This window comes from Ursus maritimus, unplaced genomic scaffold, assembly GCF_017311325.1.
Source record: "Ursus maritimus isolate PB19 unplaced genomic scaffold, ASM1731132v1 scaffold_20, whole genome shotgun sequence".
Lineage (NCBI taxonomy): Eukaryota > Metazoa > Chordata > Mammalia > Carnivora > Ursidae > Ursus > Ursus maritimus.
Window position 1 is genome coordinate 41687819 of NW_024424453.1, and position 27639 is coordinate 41715457.

Consider the following 27639-nt stretch of genomic DNA (forward strand, 5'->3'; position numbering starts at 1 on the left):
CTCAGTCACTGGACGTGGGCTGTCCCTGGAGGGCAAAGCGACCCTCTGCCACAGAGACAAGCCACCAAGGGGCTGACAGCGGAGAGTTCTCTGTCACCAGCACTCCCAGCAGCTGGGACAAGCCGTCCATTAACGGTGACACCTCCCAGTGCCCACTACAGGGCAGGACAGGACATTGACAACCGTAGTCCTGCTCCTTCCTATTCCCGAAGCTTAGAGAGGAGGGCATTGCCTTCTGCAGCGCAGTTCCCTCCTCCTCCTGCCATCCTCCGTGCTGGGGTTAGCAGGTTGAAAGGTCTTACTGCGGTCTTCTTCCCGTTCAGTATCCATTAAGGTTTTGATACAGTCCTTGCTTGTTTCTGCCTTAGCTGTCCTTGGCATCATCTTTCAAGAATACTTTCTCATTTTCTTTTTGCTGCTATGACAATCAGTGCATCCTCTGCATTATAATGGCTCTAAATATGGTCTCAGCATCCTTTTCCTCCAGTTCTGAGGGGAGAAGATGCTTCCAAACATGAGTTTGTTTAATAAAATTTGGGCTACTCTGTGTGGCATGCTGCCACTGAGCATATAATTCCTTTTCCTCTTATTCGAAGAAGCTACCGTTGGAGGCAGCTTCCCCCCTCCTTTCTTCTTTCATCCCACAGATCATTTCCATACAGCCCACTCGATATTGCCTGGCAGCACGAGGGACCAGAATAGCACAGAGAATTGAAACCCACAGAAGAGCTGCCGCCTCCTCCCACTTGTATACTTGCGAGCTAAGCTATTAACAAGTGGCAGAATCGATTCATTTGAATTTCATCTCCCTTCATTTCCTCTGCCTTCCCCTCTGGTGCTCGTCATAACGAGCAGCAAAATTGACCCAGGACCTCGGAGGCAGACGAAGTGGGGGAGAATCCAGGGTTGAGCTGATCCACAGCCTGAAGACTCAAGAGTTAGCTCTGGTTCCTTCTCCCACAGCTTTATCTCATGTGGCCACGCAACAGAGCCACTGAACAAGGAGCCGCTCCACAAGTGGCCTCTGGAAAGATTTCTGTCCGATCCTTCTTTCTGTTGACACTACAAAGACGCCTCATCGAAGCTTTCATCTCGGTCATCTCAGAGAGAGGCTCAGGTACCACGAGTGCACTTGGGAAGAAATAACGTGGAAGTGTTACGATCACAGGTTAATGAAAAGGAAGATGACCCTTCAAAAATCTCTCCACAGCCCTTTCCAGACCCCCGGGCATCTGTCTTTCTCTGGTCAGCACATAAAGAGTAATGCACTCACCTGCGGAGGAGAACAGGGAGAAAAAAAGAGTACTTGCTGCTTCTTTGTGGGGGAGGGGAAGGGAAGTTCAGCTTTGTGGGGGAGTATTTGTCAGCACCAGCGGAGAATAATGACCATTCCCATCCTTCCCCCACAATTACTGTCTGGAGTACACTTTCCAAGCATTCCCTCTTAGCTCTGGCTATCACAGGGCAAGAATGGCCTCTGCTTGGGATGCCTGGGGGGCTCAGTTGGTTAGGCGGCTGTCTTCTGCTCAGGTCGTGATCCCAGAGTCCTGAGATCAAGTCCTGCAGAGGGGAGGGAGGTGGGGGATTGGGATAGGCTGGTGATTTAAGGAGGGCACATATTGCATGGTGCACTGGGTGTTACACGCAAATAATGAATCACGAAACGTTGCATCAAAAACTGGGGATGTACTGTATGGTGACTAATATAACAAAATAAAAATTATAAAAAAAAAAGTCCTTCATCAGGCTCCTTGCTCAGCGGGGAGCCTGTTTTCCCCTCTCCCTCTGCCCCTCCCCCCTGCTTGTGTGCACTCTCTCTCTCTCTGTCAAATAAAATCTTCAAAAAAAAAAAAAAAAGAATGGCCTCTGCTATACCCAGGCAAAGCTTGGTGATATCGCGGGGTCAATTCCAGACCATGGCAATAAAGCGAGTCGAATAAAACTTTTGGTGGCCCAGTGCATATCAAAGTTATGTTTAGTCCATATTGTAGTCTATTAAGTGTGCGGGAGCATTGTGTCTGCAAAACAGTGTACATGCCTTAATTAAAGGACTTCCTTGCTAAAAAAAAAATGCTAACCATCATCGGAGCTTTCAGAGAGTTGTAATCACCGATCACAGTTCACCATAACAAATATAATGATAATGAAAACGTTTGAAATATTGAGACTTCCCAAAATGTGACACAGTGGCACGAGGTGAGCAAATGCTGTTGGAAAAATGGCACCGATAAATTGTCTTGATTCAGGGTGGCCACAAACCTGCAATTTGTTAAAAAAAAAAAAAAAAAGAAAAAAATTAAAATTTTTTAAATATTTTTTTATTATATTATGTTAGTCACCATACAGTACATCCTTGGTTTTTGATGTACAGTTCCATGATTCATTAGTTGTGTATAACACCCAGTGCACCATGCAATACGTGCCCTCCTTACTACCCATCACCGGTCTATCCCATTCCCCCCTCTCCTCTCTGAAGCCCTCAGTTTGTTTCCCAGAGTCCATAGTCTCTCATGCTTCATTCCTCCTTCTCATTACCCCCCCTTTCTTTATCCCTTTATTCTCCTACTGATCTTCCTAGTTCTTATGTTCCATAAATGAGTGAAACCATATGATAATTGTCTTTCTCTGCTTGACTTATTTCACTTAACATTATCTCCTCCAGTGCCGTCCATGTGGCAGCAAATGTTGAGAACTCGTTCTTTCTGATAGCTGAGTAATATTCCATTGTATATATGGACCACAACTTCTTAATCCAGTCATCTGTTGAAGGGCATCTCGGTTCCTTCCACGATTTGGCTATTGTGGACAATGCTGCTATGAAAATGGGGGTACATATGGCCCTTCTCTTCACTACGTCTGTATCTTTGGGGTAAATACCCAGTAGTGCAATTGCTGGGTTGTAGGGTAGCTCAATTTTTAACTTTTTAAGGGACCTCCACACTATTTTCCAGAGTGGTTGTACCAACTTGCAAAATTAAAAATTTAAAAAAATTTAAAAATTCAAAAAAAGAGCAATATCTGCAAAGTAGGGCAAAGTAAACTGCAGTAAAGCAAGGTATGGCTGTATCCTTGTTGGTTGGCTGGATCCCCCAAATGATGAGAATCTGAAGTGTAGCTAGCAGAAGAATCAGCGTGTCATGTGACCAAGGCCTCAGTTTCTCCAGCATTGGAGGAGGGCCAGTTGTTTCTGCAGGCGCGCAGAACTCTGTCCATAGCTCTCCCATGTTTTCCTGGACTCCAGAGAGTTCTCAGCAGCGGCCCACAAGCCGGCTTTGTAGACGCTCAGAGGCTCCATCTCCCTGAAGGTTGATGATGATGGCTTACCTTCTAGAGCTGAGAGAAAGTAGAGGCCAAAAGGGAAATGCTGCACAATTCCAGTGAAAAATCCAGTTGGTACAGAGTAGTCAGTCTCTTTCTGCCACTCACACCCCCTAAATATTTTACCTTCGTGTTTTGACAACGTGTTTCTGAAAATCACGGGCCAGGCCAGTGTCCTAGGCCCGAAGAGAGTGCGCCTGGGACACCAGGATCCACCCCTACATGGTCAACAATGGCGAATCCTCCCAGAACCTGACCTCCTGTGACCATGGTCATCTCTGGGTGGCTTGTGGGGAGCACAGGTGTCACCCTCCTGTATCTTGCTAGATGTCAGATTTTCTGAATTGGATGTTGCCTTCTCCATGTCCCCAGTGTGAGAAGCTCTGTTTTTATTCTGAACCCGATTGCATAAGAAGCAGCTCATAATTAGTGGCTCTTTCTCTCTGCCTCCATTTCCACATGGACTGCCGCGGAGATAAGTGGAAAAGTCTGCAAAGGTAAGGGGAAGGTGACTCATCCCCAGGACTCCAGTCTCCCCCGACCCAGTCCCCTGCATCAGGGGCTTAGGTTCTTCAGAAGCTTCCGTGTGTTTTCAGCCATCCGGCCCTTCATTGAGCAAACATGTCCCGAGCACCTGCTCTGTCAATGAACTAAGGCAGCTCTGGGGATGCCCACAGCTGAGACACTCAGATGGTCCAGAGGCCTACCACATAGGGGAGTTTGGCTCTCTGCTCTGTCCAGCCCTTCCCTCTGTGACTTGAGGAATTGCTGAAGTGGGAAGAGAGAAAAGGAAAAGAATGGCAGGGGCGGGGGTGAAGGGGCTGTGCACTCATGCTTAGACCAAGTCTTACTAAATCAGGGAAGCAGGGAGACCAGTCCAGCCTCACCACCTCCTGTTATCACAGCCTGAGACTCTGTGCAAAGCAAAAAGCAACAGGTTGGGTAAAAATAATACATTCTTTCTCGACCAAACATTTTTTGAGCCGAACATGTATAATAATTGGTTAATACAATTGCAATTTAGTCACAATTCCTGAAACCATGCTGCAGGCAATGAAGTTTGTGACTGCGTGTCAATATTGTGATGGCCTATTTTTTAATTTTTTAATCGTGCAAGCATTTAGAGGAAACAGGATGGGATTTTATATTATCTTTTTCTGGGAATGGCTGTCTCTTTTCTGTTTGACTTTCTTAGCTTCAACTGGACTGATTCTTACCTTTTTTTACTTTTCTTAACCTGGCTGGTTGGTTCACCGAGATGGAGTAAATGCTGGGATGGAAAATACCAATTCAGTTTTATTTAAACTGGCATATGATGTCTGAACAAGGAGATGAGGGAAGCCTTACTGCATCCTGCAGACAATTAAATGAGTTTGGAAAGTTTTATTTGGTTTGTTGTTGACAAGAGCTCAGTCCCTGGGTAGCTGTTAATTTTTCCGGGTGATTCGCAAAGGAATATCAAGCCAACTCAGGGCTACACATTTCCCTGTGGAATTTCAATGAACTACACGGTATGGAAAGAGAAAACCGTAGATCTCAGTTCTGATTTCCTTTTTTTGTTTTGTTCTGATTTGTGGAGTTCTGTGGAGTTTTGGGGTTTTTTGTTTTGTTTTGTTTTACATTTGAGAGAAGCCTATGTTTAACTGGAAAGATAAAGGGCTCAGGTGGAGAACAGGAAGAGGCAAGAACATTTCTAGACTAGATACAACCCATTGATCTGAAAAGGGCTGCCTCTTTCATCCATTGGTGTAATTAGGTAAATAGGAGGCAGCTTGTCTGATGATCCTCCTGTTAGAATTATCACCACCAACAGAATCCGGGCAAGTTCTTTTGTACGACTTTATTGTTCTACAAATACTGGTTTGTTTTGCCATTCTGTCTTCTTCTTTAGGGAGGACTTAAGTTCTTTTGTTTGTTTTTTTAAAAATACATACCACAGGATAAAATCAATGAGGACATGTGTATCTTCCATGATCCCCAGGTGGTCACTGAGAAGATGAATTTGAAACTGTACATTAGAGAGCTTCACGGAATGAAGACTCTGAGTCGGAAATCAAGGGCAGATTACGTGAAGATTGGGGTGATCTACATACCACTTCGTTTCTGCTAACAGATTGGAGGGGCAGCAATTCCACTTGCTTTGATAAAACAGCAGTTCTGGAAGGGAAAGCCTGAGGTTCTAGAAGAAGGATAATCCGAGTGCAAATAAATTGTCTATTCACCTTTAATTGAAATCAGGGTCCAGTGTCAGCCTCAGGTCATCAGCCTAGGTTATTCGGTGAGAAATGTCTCTGAGGTCCCAGGTCTGGGCAGGCTCGTTAATGGCCAAACTGAAATGAGAGGAAGTGGAGCCTCAGGGTTCTGCCCTTCAGGACTGTGTATTGGCGAGGGGGTTCCATTCCGTGGGAACCTTTTGCAGACCAAACAACAGGTGAGAACCTCAGAGTGTCCACATGCCGGCAGAGCTCCTGAATTAATAAAACAGGATTTATTTCAATTCTGTTTCATCACGATTGCTAAAACATGATATTTCAATTCTTCACTGAATCTCTAGAAACTTGGCTTTCTTTGTAGTTGTCTCTTTGATGTTGGCCTTTGTGTTTGCAGGACAGCTAGCTTCTGAGAGCCTGAGAGATCCAGCAAACACTAGGGTGGCGACTCACATATGCCCAGAACTGCCACCCCAGGCTCTGTGTTCAGGAATATGTTTAAAACAAAAATCACCCAACAAAGAGAAATAACTAACATGTATTGTGTACTCACTAGGTGCCATGTAGGTACTTCACCTAAAGAATATCACTTCATCCTTGCTACAAACAGAGGCAGTAAATTCTTCTGTTATCCTCATTTGCAGAGGTGGCGACAGAGGCAAGGCAAAGTTATCGAAGGAGCTGGGATTCAGACTGAGCCCTTGTTCCTAACCACTGGCCTGCAGTGATAGAGCCCTGAGTCCTTGCTAGTCCCTGTACCAGGCACTCGCAATATGTGAGCTAACAATACAAACGTGTAGTATTCACATTAGATCTAGGAACTGGCTGGGTATCTTCCATCTATGTATCAGTTTTTCTGGGCTACTTGGAGGGTTACCATAACAATCTGGACTATGATTGACTATCACAGTCAGCAGATAGAATTACATAATTTGGTTTCTATTGATAATGTAACTGCTGATGTTCTTTAGCTTTGAACAGTTATAACATTCTTGAATCATGTCCCTAGGACACTCTTCTATTATTGTTAGTATATATACATTAAACAAATATCAATCAGTTGTCATGATAAGAAACATAAATATATTAACTTTCTTAATTGTTAAAATAGTCATGTATATCAGCTGACTTTTAGCTAACGAGCACCCCCAAACTCAGTGTCGTTTGTGTTGCCCACAAGTTCATGGGTAGCTGGATGGTTTTTCTGGTCTTGGCTGGGCTCACATATGAGTCTGTGGTCAGCTGCAGGTCATTCGTTGACTCTGATGATCGAGGCTAGACTTTCTCACATGCTGGAAGTGTGGCCAGCTGTAGGCTGGAGTTGACCCGGCTAGGACAACTGCCCCTCTCCTCCTTTATCTGATTGCTAATCATCCAGCAGGCTAGGCAGGGATTGTTCACATGGTGGCTTGAGGGGGAGGGTTCCAAGAGCAAAAGCAAGAGCATGTGTGACCTCTTGGAGAGATGTAAGCGTGGAAGTGGCATAGTGTCATTTCTGCCTCATCTGTGGTCAAAGGAAATTCCAAGGCCAGCCTAGATTCAAGGGGTGGGGAAATAGACTCCACTTCTTTTTTATTTTATCTTGTGGTGTCTTATCTTATCCTGTTTTATTTTATTTAGAGAGAGAAAGGGAGTGTGCATGAGTCAGGGGAAGGGCAGAGGGAGAGAAAGAATCTCAAACAGACTCCGCACTGAGTGCAGAGCCTGATGTGGGGCTTGATCTCACACGACTCTGAGATCATGACCTGAGCCGAAATCAAGAGTTGGATGCTTGGGGCGCCTGGGTGGCACAGCGGTTAAGCGTCTGCCTTCGGCTCAGGGCGTGATCCTGGCGTTATGGGATCGAGCCCCACATCAGGCTCTTCCGCTATGAGCCTGCTTCTTCCTCTCCCACTCCTCCTGCTTGTGCTCCCTCTCATGCTGGCTGTCTCTATCTCTGTCAAATAAATAAATAAAATCTTTAAAAAAAAAAAAAAAGAGTTGGATGCTTAACCAACTGAGCCACCCAGCTGCCCCTGAACTCCACGTCTTGATGGGAGAAATTTAAGGTTACCTTGCAAAAGGACATGGATAATACAGGATGGGAAATACTGGAAACTGTTTTTGAAACAACGTACCGCAGCACACGAAATTAAGTATTATCAGGCTCATTTTGTGGATTAAAAAAATTGAGGTCCAGTGTTAAGTAACCTAAAAAAACAAACTGATAAGTAGTAAGTTACTAGCACTAATTCATAACTAGTAAATGGTTGAATAACAAAATTAGGCAAACTTAGGCATGTCTAACTCTAAAGGCCTTTCTTTGACTACTCTATAAGGTTTTCAAGGTCTTTAAGGATCATGTTATTCAATGATCTTGTCAAAAATGAAGGTGGTGCCTGAGGATAAGGAAATAGGAGAATATGTAAATCAAATATAGTAATAACCCATTCATTTTCATTTACTTAGAGGCGTGAATAGTTTTAATCAAGGGCCACTTCTTTAATTAAAAAAAAAAACCATCCTAGTGATAGTTTATGGATTATTCATTTTTTCATCTCTGCCTATAATGGACATTAGTTGTCATTGACTCTTTCTCTATGGTAATATTATATAGGCTGAGAGGGATTGAGTGCAAATGGAATTCTCATTTACAAAACTTGTCACTATATACCCCTCCAAATATTCGGGTAAAGTGATCGTGTATTAGTAATAGCAATTGAGGTAGAATTAAATGTTGTTTATTAGATCTGAATTTAGCCAATAAATTCTGTGGGTGTTTATGCTATAAGAATAATGGGGTGTGGGGAAGCCTTCGTCAGGGGGACCAAGTATGTTGGCAAATTCTGAGCTAACAGGTTGCTTTGCTGTAACTTCTCAGAACCTTTCACGGGCTAATGCCCATTGTTACTCTCAGAGAGGGTAGTTCTCAGACTCAGATGACTGTAGAATATTCATTTGCTGGAACTCTTGGATACCTGGTATTCCACAGGACCCTTGGGAAGTCTGAACTGGATTCTCATCCCTTTGAAAGTATATTCAGAGTTAATAGTATTTGTCAAGCGTCTGCTATGAGATAGGCACTATCAGAACCAGGCATTATCAGAAACCCATGAAATAGGTGGGTCTTTTTATTTATAGTTGAGGAAACTGCACAGTTAGCTTGCTTGCCCAAGATCCCCCAGCAGGTATCGTAACTGGGAGTTGAATCTAGTTGTATCTAATTTCAAGCCTGTAATGTTTCCTGGACACTCCGCTGAGACTGAGAAAGTTTAAATGACTGCCCATGGTAATTCAGGTGATCAGAAGAGACACCATGTCTCACATACTTTTGTAATGCCTGTAGCCCCTGACAGAGAAGAGATTATCTCTCAGTGCCTACTGGCCACTCCCTTTATTACCTAGTTATTATGATCATGGCAAAAAAATGGCAATAGTAAAAAAATGTATAAGATAAAAAGTAAAAATTCTTCTCCATTTCTTCAGCTCTAGAACCATCCCCTAGAGGATAAGACTATCATTTTTTATTGTTCTCCCATAACTTTTAATTATACGTGTTTGTTGTGTGTATGTGTGTGTAAATCTTTCTATTTTGTTTTACACAGATGAGATCAGACATGTACAGTTTTCACCTAATATATCTTTGACATCTTTTTTTTAAATCAACATATGTAGATTGCTTCTTTCTTTTCTATCAATGTACTACTTTTAACCAATTTTTTGTGATGGTTTTTTGAAGTATTTCTGGTTATTTTTTTAATTCCTCTTTTTAAAAATTTTTCTGCTATAGCAAACAGTGCCTCAATGAAGAAAAAAGTCTTATCCAGATATCTTTGCACAGTTAGGTTTTTCATGGAAAACACAAACCAAAAACCATGCAGGGCATCGTTTTCCCCCATGACTTCTCTTAGGAAAAATAGAGGACTTTTGCCAAGAAAATGTTCTATGAGCTGTAAATAAACAGTTTTTTAAAATACAAATATTGGACCAAATATAGTATTCTACTTCTTTGGTCTCTCTGTTCTCATCAGGGAGCAAATGGACTGAGCCAGTTGTCCTATCAGATGCCTCTATGACTAAGATCCACAATGACTAACCAGGAGAAGGTGACTCAGACTTCAAGCTGCTACCTGGCCTGTGGAACAACTCTACATATTTTGGTTTTGATGCTATGGACACATATTCAGTACAAAGTGGACAGACGCAACCAACCCTTAGCCATTTAAAGACTAGCCCATTATTTTATGCAGTTGGCCCTTTTGATGTTGTAATGAACAGAATTCAGATGAGAAGCTTGACTCTCGCAATTCCATCTCTAGGAATTTATCGTAAGGAAATGATCCAAAAAGGAAAATGCGTTGACTCGAAACATTTATTTCAATTCCACATTATTTATGATAAGTTATTAGCAAAAATGGGAGAAAATCAAAATATCTGGCAAAAGAATAATGTTTGGATAGATCTAATATATAACTCCACTCACTGGGGCGTGGTGCTGGTATTAGAATCATGAGGATCTTAGGGTCCTGGGATCGAGTCCCAGATTAGGCTCCCTCTGCCTCTGCCTCTGCCTGCAGCTCCCCCTGCTTGTGTGCTCACGCTCTCTCTGACAAGTAAATAAATAAAATCTTCAAAAAATAAAATAAAATAAAATGATGAGGATCACGACAATTTAGAATCTTAAGAAAGGAACAAAATTGCCACCTATGCTAAAGGGGAATTATAAAATTACCTAGAAGAATAAAATATTTGATATGTTATGTTTGAATTCTAGGCAGTCTTTTTCATTTATAAAACATTACATCTATTTTATAATATTATTTGTAAATGTAGTAAGTTAATAGATCACAGAAGATAATTTACGTGGACGTCTAGGAAGAATGTGAAGTTTGAACAAAAAGTCTGCTTTAGTCTCAGTCAAGGATTGACATATTCTTTTAAAAAAGCATACTGTAGATTTGACTAGGCTCTCTCCTAACTTTTAAGGATGTTGCCTATAAGCGAGATAATCACATGTCTCATTTTGTCGGGGACAATTTCTGTTTGAGCGTGTTGTCCCAGCACAATTGTTAGCAGCACTGCTTTTCACTGTCAGAGGGGACTTGGTTTGTATGATACACCCTACAGACCCTCGCACTATAAGGGACGTGCTAATCATCCCCCTTTTATCTTGCATCTCTAGGAAACATCATTCTTATATGACAATTTAGCTTTCTAGGGCTTAGGAAGTCTTCACAGAGCAGTGACTTACATTATGCCTAAAACCAAGGCAGAATATACATATATCATCTGTGAAACGTTACAGATCTTGCCCACTATATCGTGTGGCAGCCCTTCCACAGGATCTTTTAAAAATTCTGAATTTTTTTTTAAAGATTTTATTTATTTATTTGGCAGAGAGAGAGACAGCCAGTGAGAGAGGAAACACAGGCAGAGGGAGTGGGAGGGGAAGAAGCAGGCTCCCAGCGGAGGAGCCTGATGTGGGGCTCGATCCCAGGACTCTGGGATCACGCCCTGAGCCAAAGGCAGACGCTTAACGACTGAGCCACCCAGGCGCCCTCTAAAAATTCTGAAATTTGAAAAAGTTTCTCTCTGCTTACTAATCATCTTTCACTATTTTAGTTAGTAATCATTTTGCAATTCGACATTTTTGTCTTCTTCCTTCGGCTGCCAGGAAACTCGGAGCTAAGCCAAGTCTTTAGTTGAAGCAAAAATCCTTAATTCAGTGTAATGGAGAGTCAGCTAGAAGTGATTCTGTGTTCTATTCTCCACTTAACTACGGTGGTGTTAGTTTCCTATGGCTATTATAACAAATTAACCACAAACTGTGGCTTGAAACAACACACGTCTGTTCTGTAGTTCTGGAAGCCAGAAGTTTGAAGTCATTTTGCTGGACCCAAATCACTTTGTCAGCTGGGCCCATTTTCTCCAGAGATTCTAAGGGAGCATCTGTTTCTTGCTGTTTCTAGCTTCTGGGGGTGCCCGCATTTCTTGTAGCCACATCCCTCCTATCTCTACCTTGGTAATATATTGCCTTCTCTCCCATATCAACTCCACCTCTGCCTCTTTCTGATAAAGACATTTGTAATTACATTTAGGGTTCACCCAGATAATCCAGGATGACCCCTCCATCTCAAGATCCCTAACTTAATCACATCTTCAAAGTCTCTTTTTCAATAAAAGGTAACCTCCATGGGTTCCAAGGATGAGGACCTAGATATTTGGGGGGAGGAGCATTTTTCAGCCTACTACAATCTACGTTCTGGTCCCAAAGATTCACATCCATCCTCCATGCAAAATATATTCATTCATATCCAACATCCCCCAAACTCTCAACCCATTACGACATCAAATCAAAATCCAAAATTTCATCTAAGTATCATCAGCTCAAAAGTCCCAAATCTCATCAGCTAAATCATCCAAAGTAGATATGAGACAATGCTGGGCATGATCCATCCTGGGACAAAATTTCTCTCCATCTTCAAAGTAAAGTGTTTGGTCCAGGGCTTTGCACATAGTAGATGTCCAAGAAATGTTAGCCACCATCGGAGTTATTCCCTTTATTGCATGAAGGATAGGGTCACACTCTGGCCCTACACTCTCTTACCAGAGAGAAGACAAGGTGTAAAATGATGGTGGTGAGGTTAGTAACAATACTAGTAGTGGTAGAGGGGACAGTAATAGTAAACTCGTATGGAGACTTTATCGTGTAACAAATTTTTCTAAGTGTTTTATAGGTGCTACCTCAATTCATCCTCATGAAATCCCTTTGAGAGAGAAACTGTTACCCCCTTGTTCAATTGAGAAGACTGTGGGGTAAAGAGGTTATATAATTCATAAGAGGCTAAGCCGTGATCTCCATGCTGCCCAATTAAAACCAGGTCCACTCTACACACGTGTTTCTGTCAGTGTGCTAGTCCTTTCATAGTCCTGGTGTACATGAAATACAATTTCAAAGAATTGTTTCTCATTTCACCTTGGATTTCTATTCTGTGTCGCTATGAGGAGATAAGCCGTACTCTAATGAGTATTCCTAAAACTCTCTTGCTTTATTAGGAAGGGATTTTTCTCTTGAAGTCCTTTTGTTGTTTTTTATTTTTTAAGCATAGAATGTCCCATTCAGATTTTCATTTGAGAAACTTGAAACTTTCCAACAAGTTGAAAAATTGGTACAATGAATAATTTTATATTCATTGTTTTACATTTAACAACTGTTAATCTTTTGCCACTTTTGTCTCCCACTTTCCACGTAAAAATATAGTTTTGTTTTTCCTGAATATTCTGGTCCCAAACCAGGCCCTCTATCTGCAGTTTACATGACATTTTACCCCAAAATACTTCAGTATGTGCCTCTTAAGAACAAGGAGTCTCTACTTCCTACTCAAATCATGAAAAGCCCAAGAAATTTATATTTCATACATTAATATTTAATATAGAGTTTGTATTAAAAATTTTCCCTAGTTGTTCCAGTAATGCTCTTTTCTAGCATTTTTTTTACATCCAGAAGTCAGTCTTTTGCATTCCTTTAGTTGTCACATGTCTTTTTCCTTTAATTGATAATAGTTCTGCAGACTGTTTTTGTTTTTTGTGTCTGTTTTGTTGTTGTTGTTCTGTTTGTTTCCTTTCAGTGACCCTTTGAAGCATCCTGACCAGTCACCTTGCAAAGTGTCTCAAGTTCTGGATTGGTCAAATCCTTTCCTCTTGATTAGATTCAAGTTAAATATATTTTGTCATGAATACTATTATAGGTTATGTGAGAATCATATCCTCGTCAGTTATGCTTAAGAAAAATACATGTACATCTCTGGAAAAGGAATGATCTGATATTTTAGGAAAACAGCCAAATACTGAAACCCACAATAGAACATAATTTTTACTTTTTATTTTTTTTAAGATTTTATTTATTTATTTGACAGAGAGAGAGACAGCCAGTGAGAGAGGGAACACAAGCAGGGGGAGTGGAAGAGGAAGAAGTAGGCTCCCAGCGGAGCAGGGAGCCCGATGTGGGGCTCGATCCCAGGACTCTGGGATCACACCCCGAGCCAAAGGCAGATGTTTAACGACTAAGCCACCCAGGCACCCCAGAGCATAATCTTTAAATGTCCATTGATGGTTTCTGATTTTTCTGATATTTATTTTATTTTGTCCTCATAACTATGAGACCAATGAAGTGGATATTATTGTTTCTAGTTCTAGGACAACAAAGGCTTAGAAGTGTGAGTGATGGGGTGCCTGGGTGGCACAGCGGTTAAGCGTCTGCCTTTGGCTCAGGGCGTGATCCCGGCGTTACAGGATTGAGCCCCACGTCAGGCTCCTCCACTTTGAGCCTGCTTCTTCCTCTCCCACTCCCCCTGCTTGTGTTCCCTCTCTCGCTGGCTGTCTCTATCTCTGTCAAATAAATAAAATCTTAAAAAAAAAAAAAAAAAGAAGTGTGAGTGATTTGCTAAATTCCTGAAATTCATTCCGCAGAATCTGGAGTTTGAATTCAGTTTCTAGATGTGGTTTGGATCTCAATCCTGTACTTTTCCCACCAAGTCAATGGATAGGGTTAATCAAAACAAGGTTTAAAAAAAAAAGAAAGAAAATGGTAACAGTCACTCATCCTACTCAGAAATGCAACTGAATTCAACATAAGTTAGTGTTTTCTAAAAGCAGCTTTCAGGTTGCTTCAGGACCCTGGTGAGTTTTAGGGAGCCTACATTTATGTAGATTATGTGTTAAGAGCTTGCAAAGCTCTCACTGTTAAATGTCATAGGCACTTGCTGAGAAATAATAATAGAGAAGCAGAAAGAAACTGAGATGGATAGGTTCCCACTCAATCTCCCTATAAACTTGCAGCATGTTGAATAATAAATACAGATGTTTGCAAAGACAGTTTTATCTTTATTCTGTGTTTAGTCTCACAGAGAGAGAGATACTAGGTCCAAAAAAAAAAAAAAAGTGATTTTTGTTTGTGTGTTTCTTTGATTTCCTCTGTTTTTCCAGTGGGTTTCTGGGTGGGAAGAATGTTTAAATCCATCCTGGAGACCTACGGACATTAGATCATGTAGAAAGGAGGCAATGCATTCATAAGAGTTGGGTTTTCCCCCCCAATAAATTGAGGGTTTGCTTAAAGAATTATTTTGTGAAATAGGCTCCAAAGAGGAAAAGCAGTACCTGAATTGACTGAGATCTGGGACAGATGGATATCATGTCATTTTGATAAAAGTTTTGTGTGAGTAGCCTTTAAGAGATTATTATAAGAAAAGGAGTTTCTCTTCTTGTTATTGACTTTCCTGAAGTTTGTAGGAAGCAGTTAACAGAGGACTGGTTTGGCATTTAAAACTCAGTACTTGTGTTTACAGACCCTCCATATCAAAAAGTGGCCAGTAGGAGAGATACATAAGCCAACGAGTGTTGAATGGGACCTACTGTGTAAGACACTTGTGTCCAGGTTCTGTCCTGCTACCCAGCTGTGTGACTTTAAGCAGTCTCCTCCATTCAGTGAATTCCTCAACTATACTAAAATAAGACCAATGATGTTTATAATGTGCATCTAAAAGGGCTGTTTATAGATAATTGCATGAGATCATATCCATGGACTTGCCCCCACAAGCATCTAATGTAATGGTAGTTCACAAATGTAAGGCAAATGTAATGTTAGAGCTTTTGGTTTAGAAGCATAGGGGAGGCAATTTCTCTCTACATTTGTAGGTTCATTTGGCTGGTCTGTTAATTAAATTGATATAAGATAGATTAATAAGAGAAAAACAAATTTAATTACATACAGGGAGCCCCACAAAGACAAGGAGGCTCCCGGACAGGCAATTGAGGTGTGCATGCCATTCTGAGCAAAAATGAAGGGGGTGGGGTGTGAGGCTTCAAAGGGAAGGAAGACCATTCACAGAAAGATGGCAAGAGCAAATGTTTAGTAAACATGTTGTGAGACCATGCAGAGATAATGGGACACAGAAAGGAAGCTGAACAAACAGGCCCTGCTGACCTCCACCCATCTCACCACACCTAGTCCATTCCCTTTGTAGTTACCTCTGGTGCTAGCTCTCTTCCTAAACCAGGCCCTGTATCTGCATTCTTAGAGGCAGCTAAGAGGGAAGTATAAAGCTCTTCCTGAGTCTTTTAGGACTTGATTGTCTTCAGCTCAAAATAATCATCATGCCAGAGTGGTGCTCTCTGGAGAGACTTGTTCTGAACCCCTTCAGAAGCATATGTCAGCTGTTCTCCCTCTCTCCTCCCATCCTGCTAGTCTTCCTTTCTAGCAATACTTCCTCCAGTGTAAAACCCATCATGGTCCTTGTTCCTCATCTTAGTGGAATCAGTTGAGAAGAAGGAAAAAAAATATGGTAGTTTCTCTGTAAAGCAGTGTACCGTGCCGTGTTTGACCACATGAGCTATGGAAGCCAAAGGACCTGAGTTCGGATTATGCCTCTTTAACTCAGCATCTATGACAAGTGCACAAGTTACCTCACCTCTTTATGCTTCAATTTGCTCATCTGTGCGAGGGTCATAATTGCCACCTTTCACAGTGGTACTGAGGATTATACAACGTGATACATGTATATCCAGAATAAAATGCAACTCACTTTCTGCTTCCACCATTCCTTTCATCTCTGTTCTGTGCAGGCAATCATCTTCCTCTAGTCCCTGAATGACATCAGTCAGCCCCATGATTTTGTGCCAGTCGCAGGTAATAGACTGTCCTACCATTACTTTAGGTCACAAGCTCAATTAACTTAAACCAAAGTAAAAATTGAATATGGTAATGTTAATGTCTAATTCAAGAGATTAGCCAATACTCTGAATTTCTTCTAATAGCCAGCTGTTCTCCCCTCTTCTTTGTTTCAGGCATAAAGGAAAGGGGAAGAAGGTATGGTGGGTAGCTCGATTTCTCCTCTCTGCCCCTCTCTCCCACCCCTCTCCCAGGCCTTCAGCATCACTGGGTATCAGCTGCTCTGCTCAGAGGCTCACTGGAAGCTAGAATGAGATGGGCCTGGTGCCTCTCTCCCAGGGCCTCTTCAAGCCCCCTACTCACCCATATGACTCCCCTGGCCCCTGTGGCGGATACAGTCCAGATAGCCACTTCCCCCAGATCTAAGCATCTGCCCTTCCGTTTTTTGTTGCTCAGACCCCTCTGCCTTACCAAAGAATCCTATGGGACCATGAAAAAGGACCTGAGATACTTTTCACTGGGGATCTCCTTCCCGCAGGTGGCCATATCTGACCCAGAGGAAATAGTTTTCTATCCCTTTTCTGACAAAGTCTGGGAGTGCAGGCTCAAAACATTACCCAATTCTACTGCCCAACAATAGGCCAACCTTGTTCTTGTTCTAAGATATTCTGCACCTCCACCCCAGCTCCAGGAATCCTGTAATAACTCTCTCCTCTCCTTGGGGAGATGACAGCATAGGTACCTCTTGATGCTTTTAAAGTGGGCAAGGTCATACGTGTTAGACTCAAAGAACATTGTCAGCTAACCTTCACATGGCAACCTGACCCCTCACATTGGAATTCTATATCCATTTAACCAGGAACCTAGTCAGAACTTCAATTTTATCATCCATTACTCATGTTAGATGAGTTCATCACTTAATAAATACCCGGAATGTAAAAAATGCCAAGTAAACAATAGCTGTTTTAATGATGAAATGAGAATGGATCCTAATGATTTCAAGAAGTATTTGTTAAATTTTTACCATGGGCAATAAGAGCATATAAAAATGGGTAAGACATTGATCGTACCCTTTGAAAACTCGTAGTCCGGTAGCGAAGATAAACATAGCTTTAATTACAAAAGCAAGAGTTTCGAGATTTCAGGAGCTCCTGATTTTAAAAATTATGGGTCTGCAAGCAGATTAAATTCCTTCTAAATATAAGGATCCTCAGTTCCTCCTGTACCCGTCAGCCTTATCAGTTCATATCCTTAACTAAATGATGATAGCTGCTGTTATAAAACAGCCCCCTAAATGACTCCTGGGCCAGATCTTCCTCTGCAGGAAGGCAATTCCAAGCTGGAGAGGTCTTCGGTTGGGATGACTTCTGGTAGATCTCATGTTTGTGGAACAAAACGCTGTTCATCATCAGCTCTGGAATTGGTGATCTCTATTTATTGAGCTCAGGTTTCTGTGTCTGTGTGAGAAGTGTAGTGGGACACAGGACTGGAAAAGGAGGATTGTTATAAACAACAGGGGGTCATAAAAGCTTTTCACCCGGTGGAAATACATGCTCAGATGGTTATTTTAATCCGACACTAAAAGAGCGGAAGCTGCACGTGGGCCGTCCAGGAAAGATGCTCTTGCTTCCTTTCGGAGCAAGAGGATGGAGGTTTGAACAGGAAAGAGGCAGTGGGGACCCAAAGCACAAGACAGGGGGCACAAGGAGGATGAAAATGGAAACTGTTCTCAAAAAATCAGGAAGAAAGACTAGGTGGTGTAGGGCAGAGGAGGAATGTAGTTTGGGGGAGGGTGTGATAAAGGGTAAAATGATTTTACTTTTAGGGATGCCCAGTTTGAAGCCTGGGTGGAATCTTCTGGTAATAGGTGGTTGTGAATGGAAGGTAGAACTGAAGTTCCTGGCAGAGCTCAGTGCTAAAGATGTGAATGAAGGTGTTTGTCTCTGTGAACATGATCTCAAAGAGCAGCAGTAGAGAAAATTATCTCTACAGTTCATTCACCTCAATAGCTCAGATCCCAACGGTCCCTAATTTTTTGGTCAGGAATTACACATTGATGTCTTCTGCAACCCAAGCTTAGTCCGTAGAAAACCTGAGCATATAAAGAAATTCTTATATAATTTCTATAATAGGTTATAAAGCTAATTTTGGAAATATTACATTGAAAATATCACACACTCAAACTGTAGTCTTTGTGGAAGTAAATGAAAACTACCCAAATGAGAACAAGCAAAGGCCATTTTCCCCAAGCTTTCTATAGCAAGGGAGCCAGCTGCCATCCCCTGCATTTGGCAGAGACTCACAAGCAGGCAGGGGAGTGGAAAAGCTGGATAGAGGGGAAAATTCTGAAAGGCTTCAGAAGTGCCCTGTTGGGTGGCTGTTGGCATAGGGAAGCTGGAGGCAGGCTAGGTAGAACCAGATAATCCTATGCAATTGGTGAGGGGAGCAGATTTGTGTTTCCATGGTCAGTCCTGAATTAGAAGTAGGAATGAAAATTAGGGAAGCTAGCGGTTACTGATCTGGCTGAGTTGGGACAACTGCTACAGAGATTGGAGCTTGACTTCCTGGGCTGGTTGCAGCAGGTTGGGAGTTCAAGTTCTATTTTTATATATGGTCTCACCATGGTCCCTTTGCATCTTCAGTCTCTCATCTTGAAACACGTTCAGCTTCTTAAAATTTATTGTCTTGTTATTTACTCAACCTTCTTGGCCACCATTGTCCAACTATTTCATGCGTTCAAAAATTGCCTTCTGAGACATTATGTTCAGACTGGTTTTTCAGTTAGTCTCTGGTTCTTTGTATTAACTTTTTTAACTTTTTATGTAAACAAAAACAAACAGAACTCCTTTATACCACAGAAAGTTAAATCCATCAGAAGGGTATAAAATAAAAAAATAAAACAAAAAAACCCCCAGCTCCTTTTCTCCCCATTGGCCCCCAAAATTCCACTCTTCAGTTAAGCACAATCAATAGTTTCTTATACATTTCCCTCCATGCAGATCCTTTCAGAAACGATCTATGCATATGTGAACATATAAATTCTATACCTACAGTTGCACGGTTACTTCCTCTTTTTAAAGAATTTTGTACAAATAGGATGATGCTATTAGAACCCCTTCTTCCAGGCTGTTTTTTGAGGTCATCTTTGCAGACCTTTACATCAGTACAATTCAGTCTAACTTGTTCTTGTATTTTAAAATTTGAATAGATATTCCTAAATTGCTCAGACAAAAGGAGTGCCCCAAGTATCCCCTTGTCAGGTTTTGAGAGTGCTCTGTTCTTCACATCTTCACTGACAGTAGATATTCTTCCTCATTTTAACCAAGATGTTAAGTACTTTAACATGAATTTGTTTTACTGTCTGTGAGATCAAGGATCTATTCATATGATTTATTGGTCATTTGTATATATTGTTTTTCTGTCCATTTTTCTGTTGGATCGGGTTCTTATCCCTTTGTGAGAACTTCTTGTATACTAAAGAAATCAACCTTTTATCTTATCATCTATCCTTTCATGTTGAGTATGGTCTTACTTTGTGCCATATGGAAGTTTTAATTTCAAGTACTTAAATTTATGAGATTTTTTTCCCCCATTGATTTGAATTTTACTTCCCAGATCGAAAGACCTTCCTGTGTTGCCATGTTGTGCTTTTTAATCAAATCCTTGTAGGTAACAGAGTTGAATGGAATGTAATTGGGAGAAATCGGTGTGTCTGGTATTTCTTCCTGAATTGGTACACTCACTTATCTCAGAAGAGTTAATGAAAGCTTTGGGTTAGAAGCCCTGAGTGTCCCTGAGTGTCCCCTAATGATGAGAAGAAGAGAACAGGAAGCAAGATAGAGTTGTTAATCAACCACTGAAAGATCTGTCTTCTCAGGCAGTCTGCTAAATGCACTTTTTTTTTTTTCCTTTCTGTAAACAGTACTTGATGGTTGCCACCCAATCCAGGCATTAATTGCTCTGGCTCAGAAACCTGTGTGATAGGGAAATGTGAGCAAGGCATGGGTCTGGGGATAAAATGGCCCCCTTTAGGGAGCCCAGCTCATACCTAAATGCACACCCCAAAATACCGTAGCTTCCTGCCCCAGACATATTTGAAGGGAATGAGGGAATGAGGATAGGGTTGTGTAATGAGTTGAGAAGTGGAGAGGGGGTGTCAAGAGGTAGAAGAGATGCTGTTTAATTTGCTCTGCCCCTTTGGCTGGTCTTGTTCCTTATCAGGAGGACAGGCAGTGATGCTGCTTCTGTCCTTGCCATCACCAGTGTGACCGCAGGCCTTCTTCGTGCTCTGCATCCTCATTCTGAAGTTAGAAAGGAGGCACTCTCTTTTTCCAGCAGGATAGTTAGTTTGCTGCTTTGCATTGGTGGGTGGACCCAACTGAGACAGAGCAGGAGGAAGTTTGGGATTTAGAATGTTAGTTTCAGGGTTAGCTGCTCTTTAGATTTGTACTATGCTGGCTAGTAACTGATGAATATCCACATTTTTACTGAGGCATGTCTCCCCATGTCTTCCTTTTCCAAGAACCCCTCTTGACCTATCCACAATATAAGACAATGTCAAGCTGCTAATCCCTTTGGAAAATAGTAATTCAGCATAATAGAGTGGAGAGGCAGTTCTTCCATCCTCCCTGCTGAAGATGACCTTGACTCGATAATTTTGGCCCTCTGTCTGCCTCCTAGACATCGAAGGGCTCAGTTCTCTACTTCTTGCATCTCTTCTCACTTCGTCTTGGCTGAGGGAGGAGGATCTAGAGGCTGAGTCATGGTTGCCCAGTCATCTAGCCAATCCCAGAGCTTTTCCTTCTCTTTTATCAAACATCATAGAAAGAAAATGAATCTTTAGTTTGAGTCCAACCTCTCTGAACCTGAGAGATACTCTGTATTTGTGTTCCTAATAGGCCTTCTATTTGGTGTATAGATGGATCATTTGGGCATGAAGAGGTATTGCACTCTAATGTTGAGAACCCAAGATGTGTCCTAATCATTTCTTGGCTGTCACCATGACCATTGGACTGATCATTCTGGAAAAACCAAGATTAAGTCTCAAGAAGCCTACTGAAAAGAAGCTCCATTCTTCCTTCCATCGACTAGGAGCCTGCTTGATTTTTTCCAAAGACCGCCATGTCAACTTATAAAACCAATAGACATTGGATGAGCCAATGTATATATTAAAAATAAAAATACTCACCCTAGGGAAGAAAAAGCACAGCTAGATTCCTCAGTATTTTTTGGGTCATTCATACAATAGATATTTATTTAGCCCTTACTACATGCCAAACACTGTGGTTGCATTTGAGAATGTATCTGGGATAATAATAGTAACTGTAGTCAACAAGTATTGAACTCTCACTGCTTTCATAGGCATTGGGCTAAATGCTTTATGTGGATTATCTCATAGAATTCTCAAATCAGCTCTGTAATTGGGTACTTTTATAATTTCTATACAAAGATAAGGAAAATGAGGTTTAGAGAGGTTAAATAACTTGCCCAAGAGCATATTGCTAACAAGGATTACAGCTGGGATACAAACCAGTGTACTTTTCACTTTTTAATTGTTTGCTGCTGTTTCTGCATGAGGCGGAAACAAGACCCTGCCCTCACAGAACTATTAGTCTCAATTGGTGAACATTTTTCTTCAGATAGACTCTGACTCAGTCTCTGGAGAGATGTGGAGTATCCTCCAGAGAAGACTTCCCACTTTTCAGCANGATCTAGGCCAGTGGTACATACTCAATTGACGGGAGTTGGTTCATTATACAGACTCTTTTTATTTTCTCTACTCAAGTTCATGTTTCCCGTCTCTTGTGTCCTTCTCATGTCCTCATCCTAGCATCCTTTGCCTTATCCTTCTGCCACCCTCTCTTCTGTCTGAGTTCCCTCCCCTCCACGCCTGTTTATTTTTTTCTCTCTCCCATCTAGACAATCACTAGAGCCCCAAATGTCATGCAATGCAGTATTGAAGGAAAACATGGAAGGGAGGGAAACTCACTGCAAATGAAATGAGCTATTGATGGATGGCTTTGTAAGCCTAGGGGTCCTTCTTTAGCATTCTCTGGCATTTAAGGGACTCAGGATTCCAAAAGCACATCCACTCCATTCTGCTGGTGCTAATCTCATTTTTTCCATGATTAACAATCCCGTTCATTATGTTTTCAGCTCACATTAATCTTCTCTTCTGTGAGTTTGGTAACATTTGGAGTCATTTCCCTCTGTATTTATCCATCTGGGATCTTTAGAAAAGATAAGTTTGCAGAGAGTCATTTGTTGCTCACTGCAGTGAGAAGAAGGAACATTCTCCTTGTTTCTCACATCTTGAAAGAGGACCCTCTGAATTCAGGCACAGAGCTCCCTTGAACTCCATAGGGTACTCAATTTGGGATTCAACTGCTGCGTAACAGCATCAGAAATCACAACAAGTGATGCTCCCTGGATCCTGACTGTCCTCCTAGAGCGGATGAGATTGGGAGAGAGTTGTGGGGGTAGTGGAGAGAGCTAGGCGATTCATAAGTCAGAACAAAGCCTTTGGCCTGAGTCCTGTCTCTACCACCTACAAGCTATTCGACCTTGGGCGAATCACATAATCTCTCCAAAATCCACTCACTTTCTCCGTGAACTGGTCTCAGATCTCTGTCTTCTCTAAATGAAAAAGTAGTTTTGAGGGTTCACTTATATTCTCATCTCTGTTTTTGAGTAAGCTTATATCCTTATGTATATCACTTAATTTTTGCCATTTTGGAAGCCCCTTCCAACAATATTATATATATATATATATATATATATGTGTGTGTGTGTGTGTGTGTGTATATATGTGTGTATATATATATATATATATATATATTTCAACAATCATATATATATAATTGGAAAGAAAAAAGAGGCTATTGGGAAAGTCTTAGAGGCTAATATATTTAAGTTCTTATCTCGTATTTTAAAAAGTCATAAAGGCGGGCCTGGGTGGCTCATTCAGTTAAGCGTCTGACTCTTTCTTTCAGCTCAGGTCACAGTCTCAATATTGTGAGATTAAGCTCCTTGTCAGGCTCAGTGCAGAGTCCGCTTGGGATTCGCTCCCTTTCCCTCACCCACCCTGCCTCTTTCCCCGCTTGCTCTCTGTCTCTCTCTCTCAAATAAATAAATAAAATCTTGAAAATAAATGGATAAAAAAAAAAAGTCTTGGAGGTGTGTGTCATATTTGAAGATCTATTGGGGGAGAGGATATATTGTTTGGAAAACAGAGAAAAACAGGGAGACAGCTCTTTTGGAGATCCTGGTCTATCAGTCCCTAGCAACATTCTGTTGTGAAAGTTGGAATGCATTTATTCATTTCTTAATTCAAGTAAGATGTTTCTTTAGAGAAAATATTCCAGTTGGACATCCATTCAAAAGCCATGACAATTATTGCTATCTACGGTCATTAGCCATGAAATACCGGTGTTATTTCTCATTGCTGCTCAAGAGCAGGTCTAAATTGCATTAATGCATCTGTTACCATAGAAAGGGGGAAGGTCTAATTAAATTTTATTGCTGTCTAATTTAGAAGGGGTTCAAGATGTTGAGAGGACTAGTAGAGACGAGAGAAATCTGGACCGTTTGCTGTAATTCTGCACAACTAAAACCAAGGCAACACTATTTAAAAATGTTGTCTTTTATTGACAGTCCTTTCGCCCAACACCTGGGATTTGAGCAGGAGACTCCCATTATGCAGATAATTCCCAGTGCTGTCGATGAAAATTAACTACATAACCAACTCTCCTGCCCACATAGAATGCCAGACGCCTGAGAGCACTTTTAATTGCAATGTACCTCCCTCTGCAAAAAAAGGTAATTGCATCTGCTTCCCTTTTCTTTAGGTACCCAAGCAAGGACAGGAATAATGAAGAGACACGTGTGTTAGCTGCAACCTTTTGAACCAAGCAAGAAGGAAATCAACAGTGTGGACAGGGCTGGAACCGTTGCCACGCTTGCTTATCGGAGTGAATGAGGAATGGGCTTGTGATTATGCTGACATTCCAGCATGAATCTGGTAGACCTGTGGTTAACCCGTTCCCTCTCCATGTGTCTCCTCCTACAAAGTTTTGTTCTTATGATACTGTGCTTTCATTCTGCCAGTATGTGTCCCAAGGGCTGTCTCTGTTCTTCCTCTGGGGGTTTAAATGTCACCTGTAGCAATGCAAATCTCAAGGAAATACCTAGAGATCTCCCTCCTGAAACAGTCTTACTGTATCTGGACTCCAATCAGATCACATCTATCCCCAACGAGATTTTTAAGGACCTCCATCAACTGAGAGTTCTCAACTTGTCCAAAAACGGCATTGAGTTTATCGATGAGCATGCCTTCAAAGGAGTAGCCGAAACTCTGCAGACTCTGGACTTGTCTGACAACCGGATTCAAAGCGTGCACAAAAATGCCTTCAATAACCTGAAGGCCAGGGCCAGGATCGCCAACAATCCCTGGCACTGTGACTGTACCCTACAGCAAGTGCTGAGGAGCATGGCATCCAACCACGAGACAGCCCACAACGTGATCTGTAAGACTTCTGTGTTGGATGAGCACGCCGGGAGACCATTCCTCAATGCTGCCAATGATGCTGACCTTTGTAACCTCCCTAAAAAGACTACCGATTATGCCATGCTGGTCACCATGTTTGGCTGGTTCACCATGGTGATCTCCTATGTGGTGTATTACGTGCGGCAAAATCAGGAGGATGCCCGGAGACACCTTGAATACTTGAAATCCCTGCCGAGCAGACAGAAGAAAGCAGATGAACCCGATGACATTAGCACTGTGGTATAGCATCCGAGCAGACTGGCGCTGAGAAAGAAAGTCATTTGCAGCTGCGAGAGAATAAGTGGTTTACTTTTCCCATCCATTGTAAACATTTAAAACTTTGTATCTCCGTTTCTTTTGAATTATGCCACTGTTGAACTTTTAACAAACATAACAACGTAATGAATCATTTTAGTTTAGGCGACCCACCCCTTTCTTGTACCCCCAGTGGTATCTTCCTGAGTAAGCTACTATCTGAACATAAGTTAGATCCATCTCACTATTTAATAATGAAATTTATTTTTTTAATTTAAAACCAAATAAAAGCTTAACTTTGAACCATGGAAAACAGAGTGACTTATTGTTCCAGAAAACAGTATGGCCATTCCGTTGCTTTCAAGAGAAATGGACAACCTTATGAACCTAAAGAACTATCATAATGAAAGATGTGTTATTAAGCCCTACTGTACACCAGGGAGCCATAGCTGAAATATCGAGCAAGGAAAGTATCTGTCAGACCTTAAAATACTGAGCCAAACAACCCCGAGCGATAATACACAGTGTGGCATCCTGCAGAGGCTTCAGCTGGGATGCTGCTAGGTGTTGCTACCCAAAAGTGGGTGTGTTTAGCTATTTATATATAAATATATATTTATATTATATTTTATATAATTTATGTAAATAATTTATATAAACATATAATTTGTATGATATAAATAATATTTATATATAAATAGCTAAACACACTACTTCTACTCTATACTAGAAACATGGAAAAGAAAAAGACAGCCCACATTCTGTCCTTAGGATCACCTTTTGGTGGGCAAGGGTATGTGACTCACACAGAAACAGTTACGCTGAAAAAGAAGGTCTAACAGTCACGTAGCATCAACTGTGTCCGAGGCATTTTTATACTATTATTATGTGTCTCAACCCTCACCACAAAAGTAGAACGTGACAACTGCCCCATTAGAGGAAATTACAGGTGGAAGGAGTTCAGCAGCCTACCAGGTAGAAAGTACTAGAACTTGAATTTGAAGCACATCTTTCTCTCTCCAAAGGCTGAGACCTTTTCATTATGTTCCTACTGGGTTGGTTTGTAGAGGAATGATTTACATGCTAAAAAAATGTGGCCATTTTAAGTGTACAGTTTTGACGGATGTATATACCTGCATATCAAGATATCGCGTCTCTGCTACAGTTCGCAGATAGGAGAAAGCTCATTCAGTCCTGGGAGTAGGGAATTGTGGGTTTTTGTTTGTTGTTTGAGGTGCCGTCACAGATAACGCTTGGAACTTGGGTGGGATCTCATCAGGTAGTGATATAGGCAAGGAAGATTGATGAACCAGAGGCTGGGCGCGGGGGAGCAAAGAGGTAAAAAGTGTAGGGTGGTATTTGGGATGAAGCAGTCTGTGTAAGGGAGGAATAAGAGACAAAACTGGAGCCATATCAGGGTGATCTCAATTCTTAGGAATAAGAATGACTAATAGAATTTACGGAACACTCAGGACACACCAAGTACTTTCTTTGGGTTGTATTAATTAATCCTTCCAATTCTTCTTTTGTGAATGAGGGATCAGAGACACAGGAGTTGCAGTAATGAGTCCAGGATCCTAGCCTTATAAGAAGTATAGCAGATACTGAAATCCAGTCAGTCAATTTTAGAACCTAGAAACCTCTTAACCACTGTCCTGTATTGCTTTACAATCATACACTCTACTGCTGAAGTTGCTGGTTCCCCAGAAGAAGAGGGTTGCAGATTCCTACGTGATAGTCTCATTAACAAAGTAATAGCAAAAATAGCCCTTTGTGAGGCTTCAGTAGGAAGGAGGGATCCTTTGCAATTTTGGCCCACAGAGACTTCTCCAACCCACATTAAGTTGTCTTTAGGCCTCCAGGAATCACATTTCTGCCCTTGGAAAGCACAGCAGTTCCTATCCATATCAACAGTCTCTTTAGGGGTTACTGACATGGACCATGAGGGTCAGCCAACCTAAGACCTGCGGGAGAGCGTTCAGAACAACGTGGCGAGGCTACACTGGCATATACCCCAGGGCCGGGGGATTGGCAGACCCACCCTGGCCTTACTGAATAATGTAAGGCCTCGTCTGCAAGTCTGAGATGTGAAATTCGGAATAAGAGCCCTAGCACTTCTGCATCCCAGTGAGAAAGAAGCCAAACTGTCTGCTCTTGCTAACTGGGTTTGAACGCCTTCCAGAGAAATTGGAGCTTGGCTGAAGATTTAACGCCCCCTGGAGGACAACATTATAATATATCTCAGTAAGTACTACCACAGAGAGATGCCCAACTGCGACTTTTTATTGCGCTCAAGATTAGGAAGTCCAGCCATTGCTAAGATAACCCTTGAAAAAATTAATTGCCTTTATTTGAGTGTGTGAGTCACATTCGTTTTAGGAAAGCATTCACAAATCACATAATCCATTTCAGTTTGCTGCTTCCGAAATAGCCTTCCTATTCGTACTAATAAGAGTTTATTTTCCTAATGGCCAATTGCATTAGTCAAGTGAAAGTACCTATAAAAAAAAAATCTCTGAAAAGTGTGGTAGGGCAGTCAGCTGCTGGTTGAGGTGGCAGTGTGAATTCCCACTTTTGGGTTGGTAACTCACTGCATACATAGAGCTAAGAGGGGCATCCTAGGTTAATAATCGTTCCCCTGCCTGGATTCCGTGTGTAGGTTTTTA

General features: G+C 41.6%; 1 protein-coding gene across 4 annotated transcripts in view; it reads left to right on the forward strand.

Annotated features, from left to right (window-relative positions):
- LRRC3B (leucine rich repeat containing 3B) overlaps nt 1–25280 on the forward strand; it is a 90615-nt gene extending 65335 nt beyond the window's left edge. For all 4 annotated transcript variants that reach the window (XM_008709390.2, XM_008709375.2, XM_008709397.1 and 1 more), the window contains one exon: nt 24021–25280. In XM_008709390.2, coding sequence (XP_008707612.1) covers nt 24185–24964 — 780 coding nt within the window. In that variant the 5' untranslated portion in view covers nt 24021–24184 and the 3' untranslated portion in view covers nt 24965–25280. The remainder of the gene's footprint in view (nt 1–24020) is intronic.
- The last annotated feature ends 2359 nt before the right edge of the window (nt 25281–27639 follow it).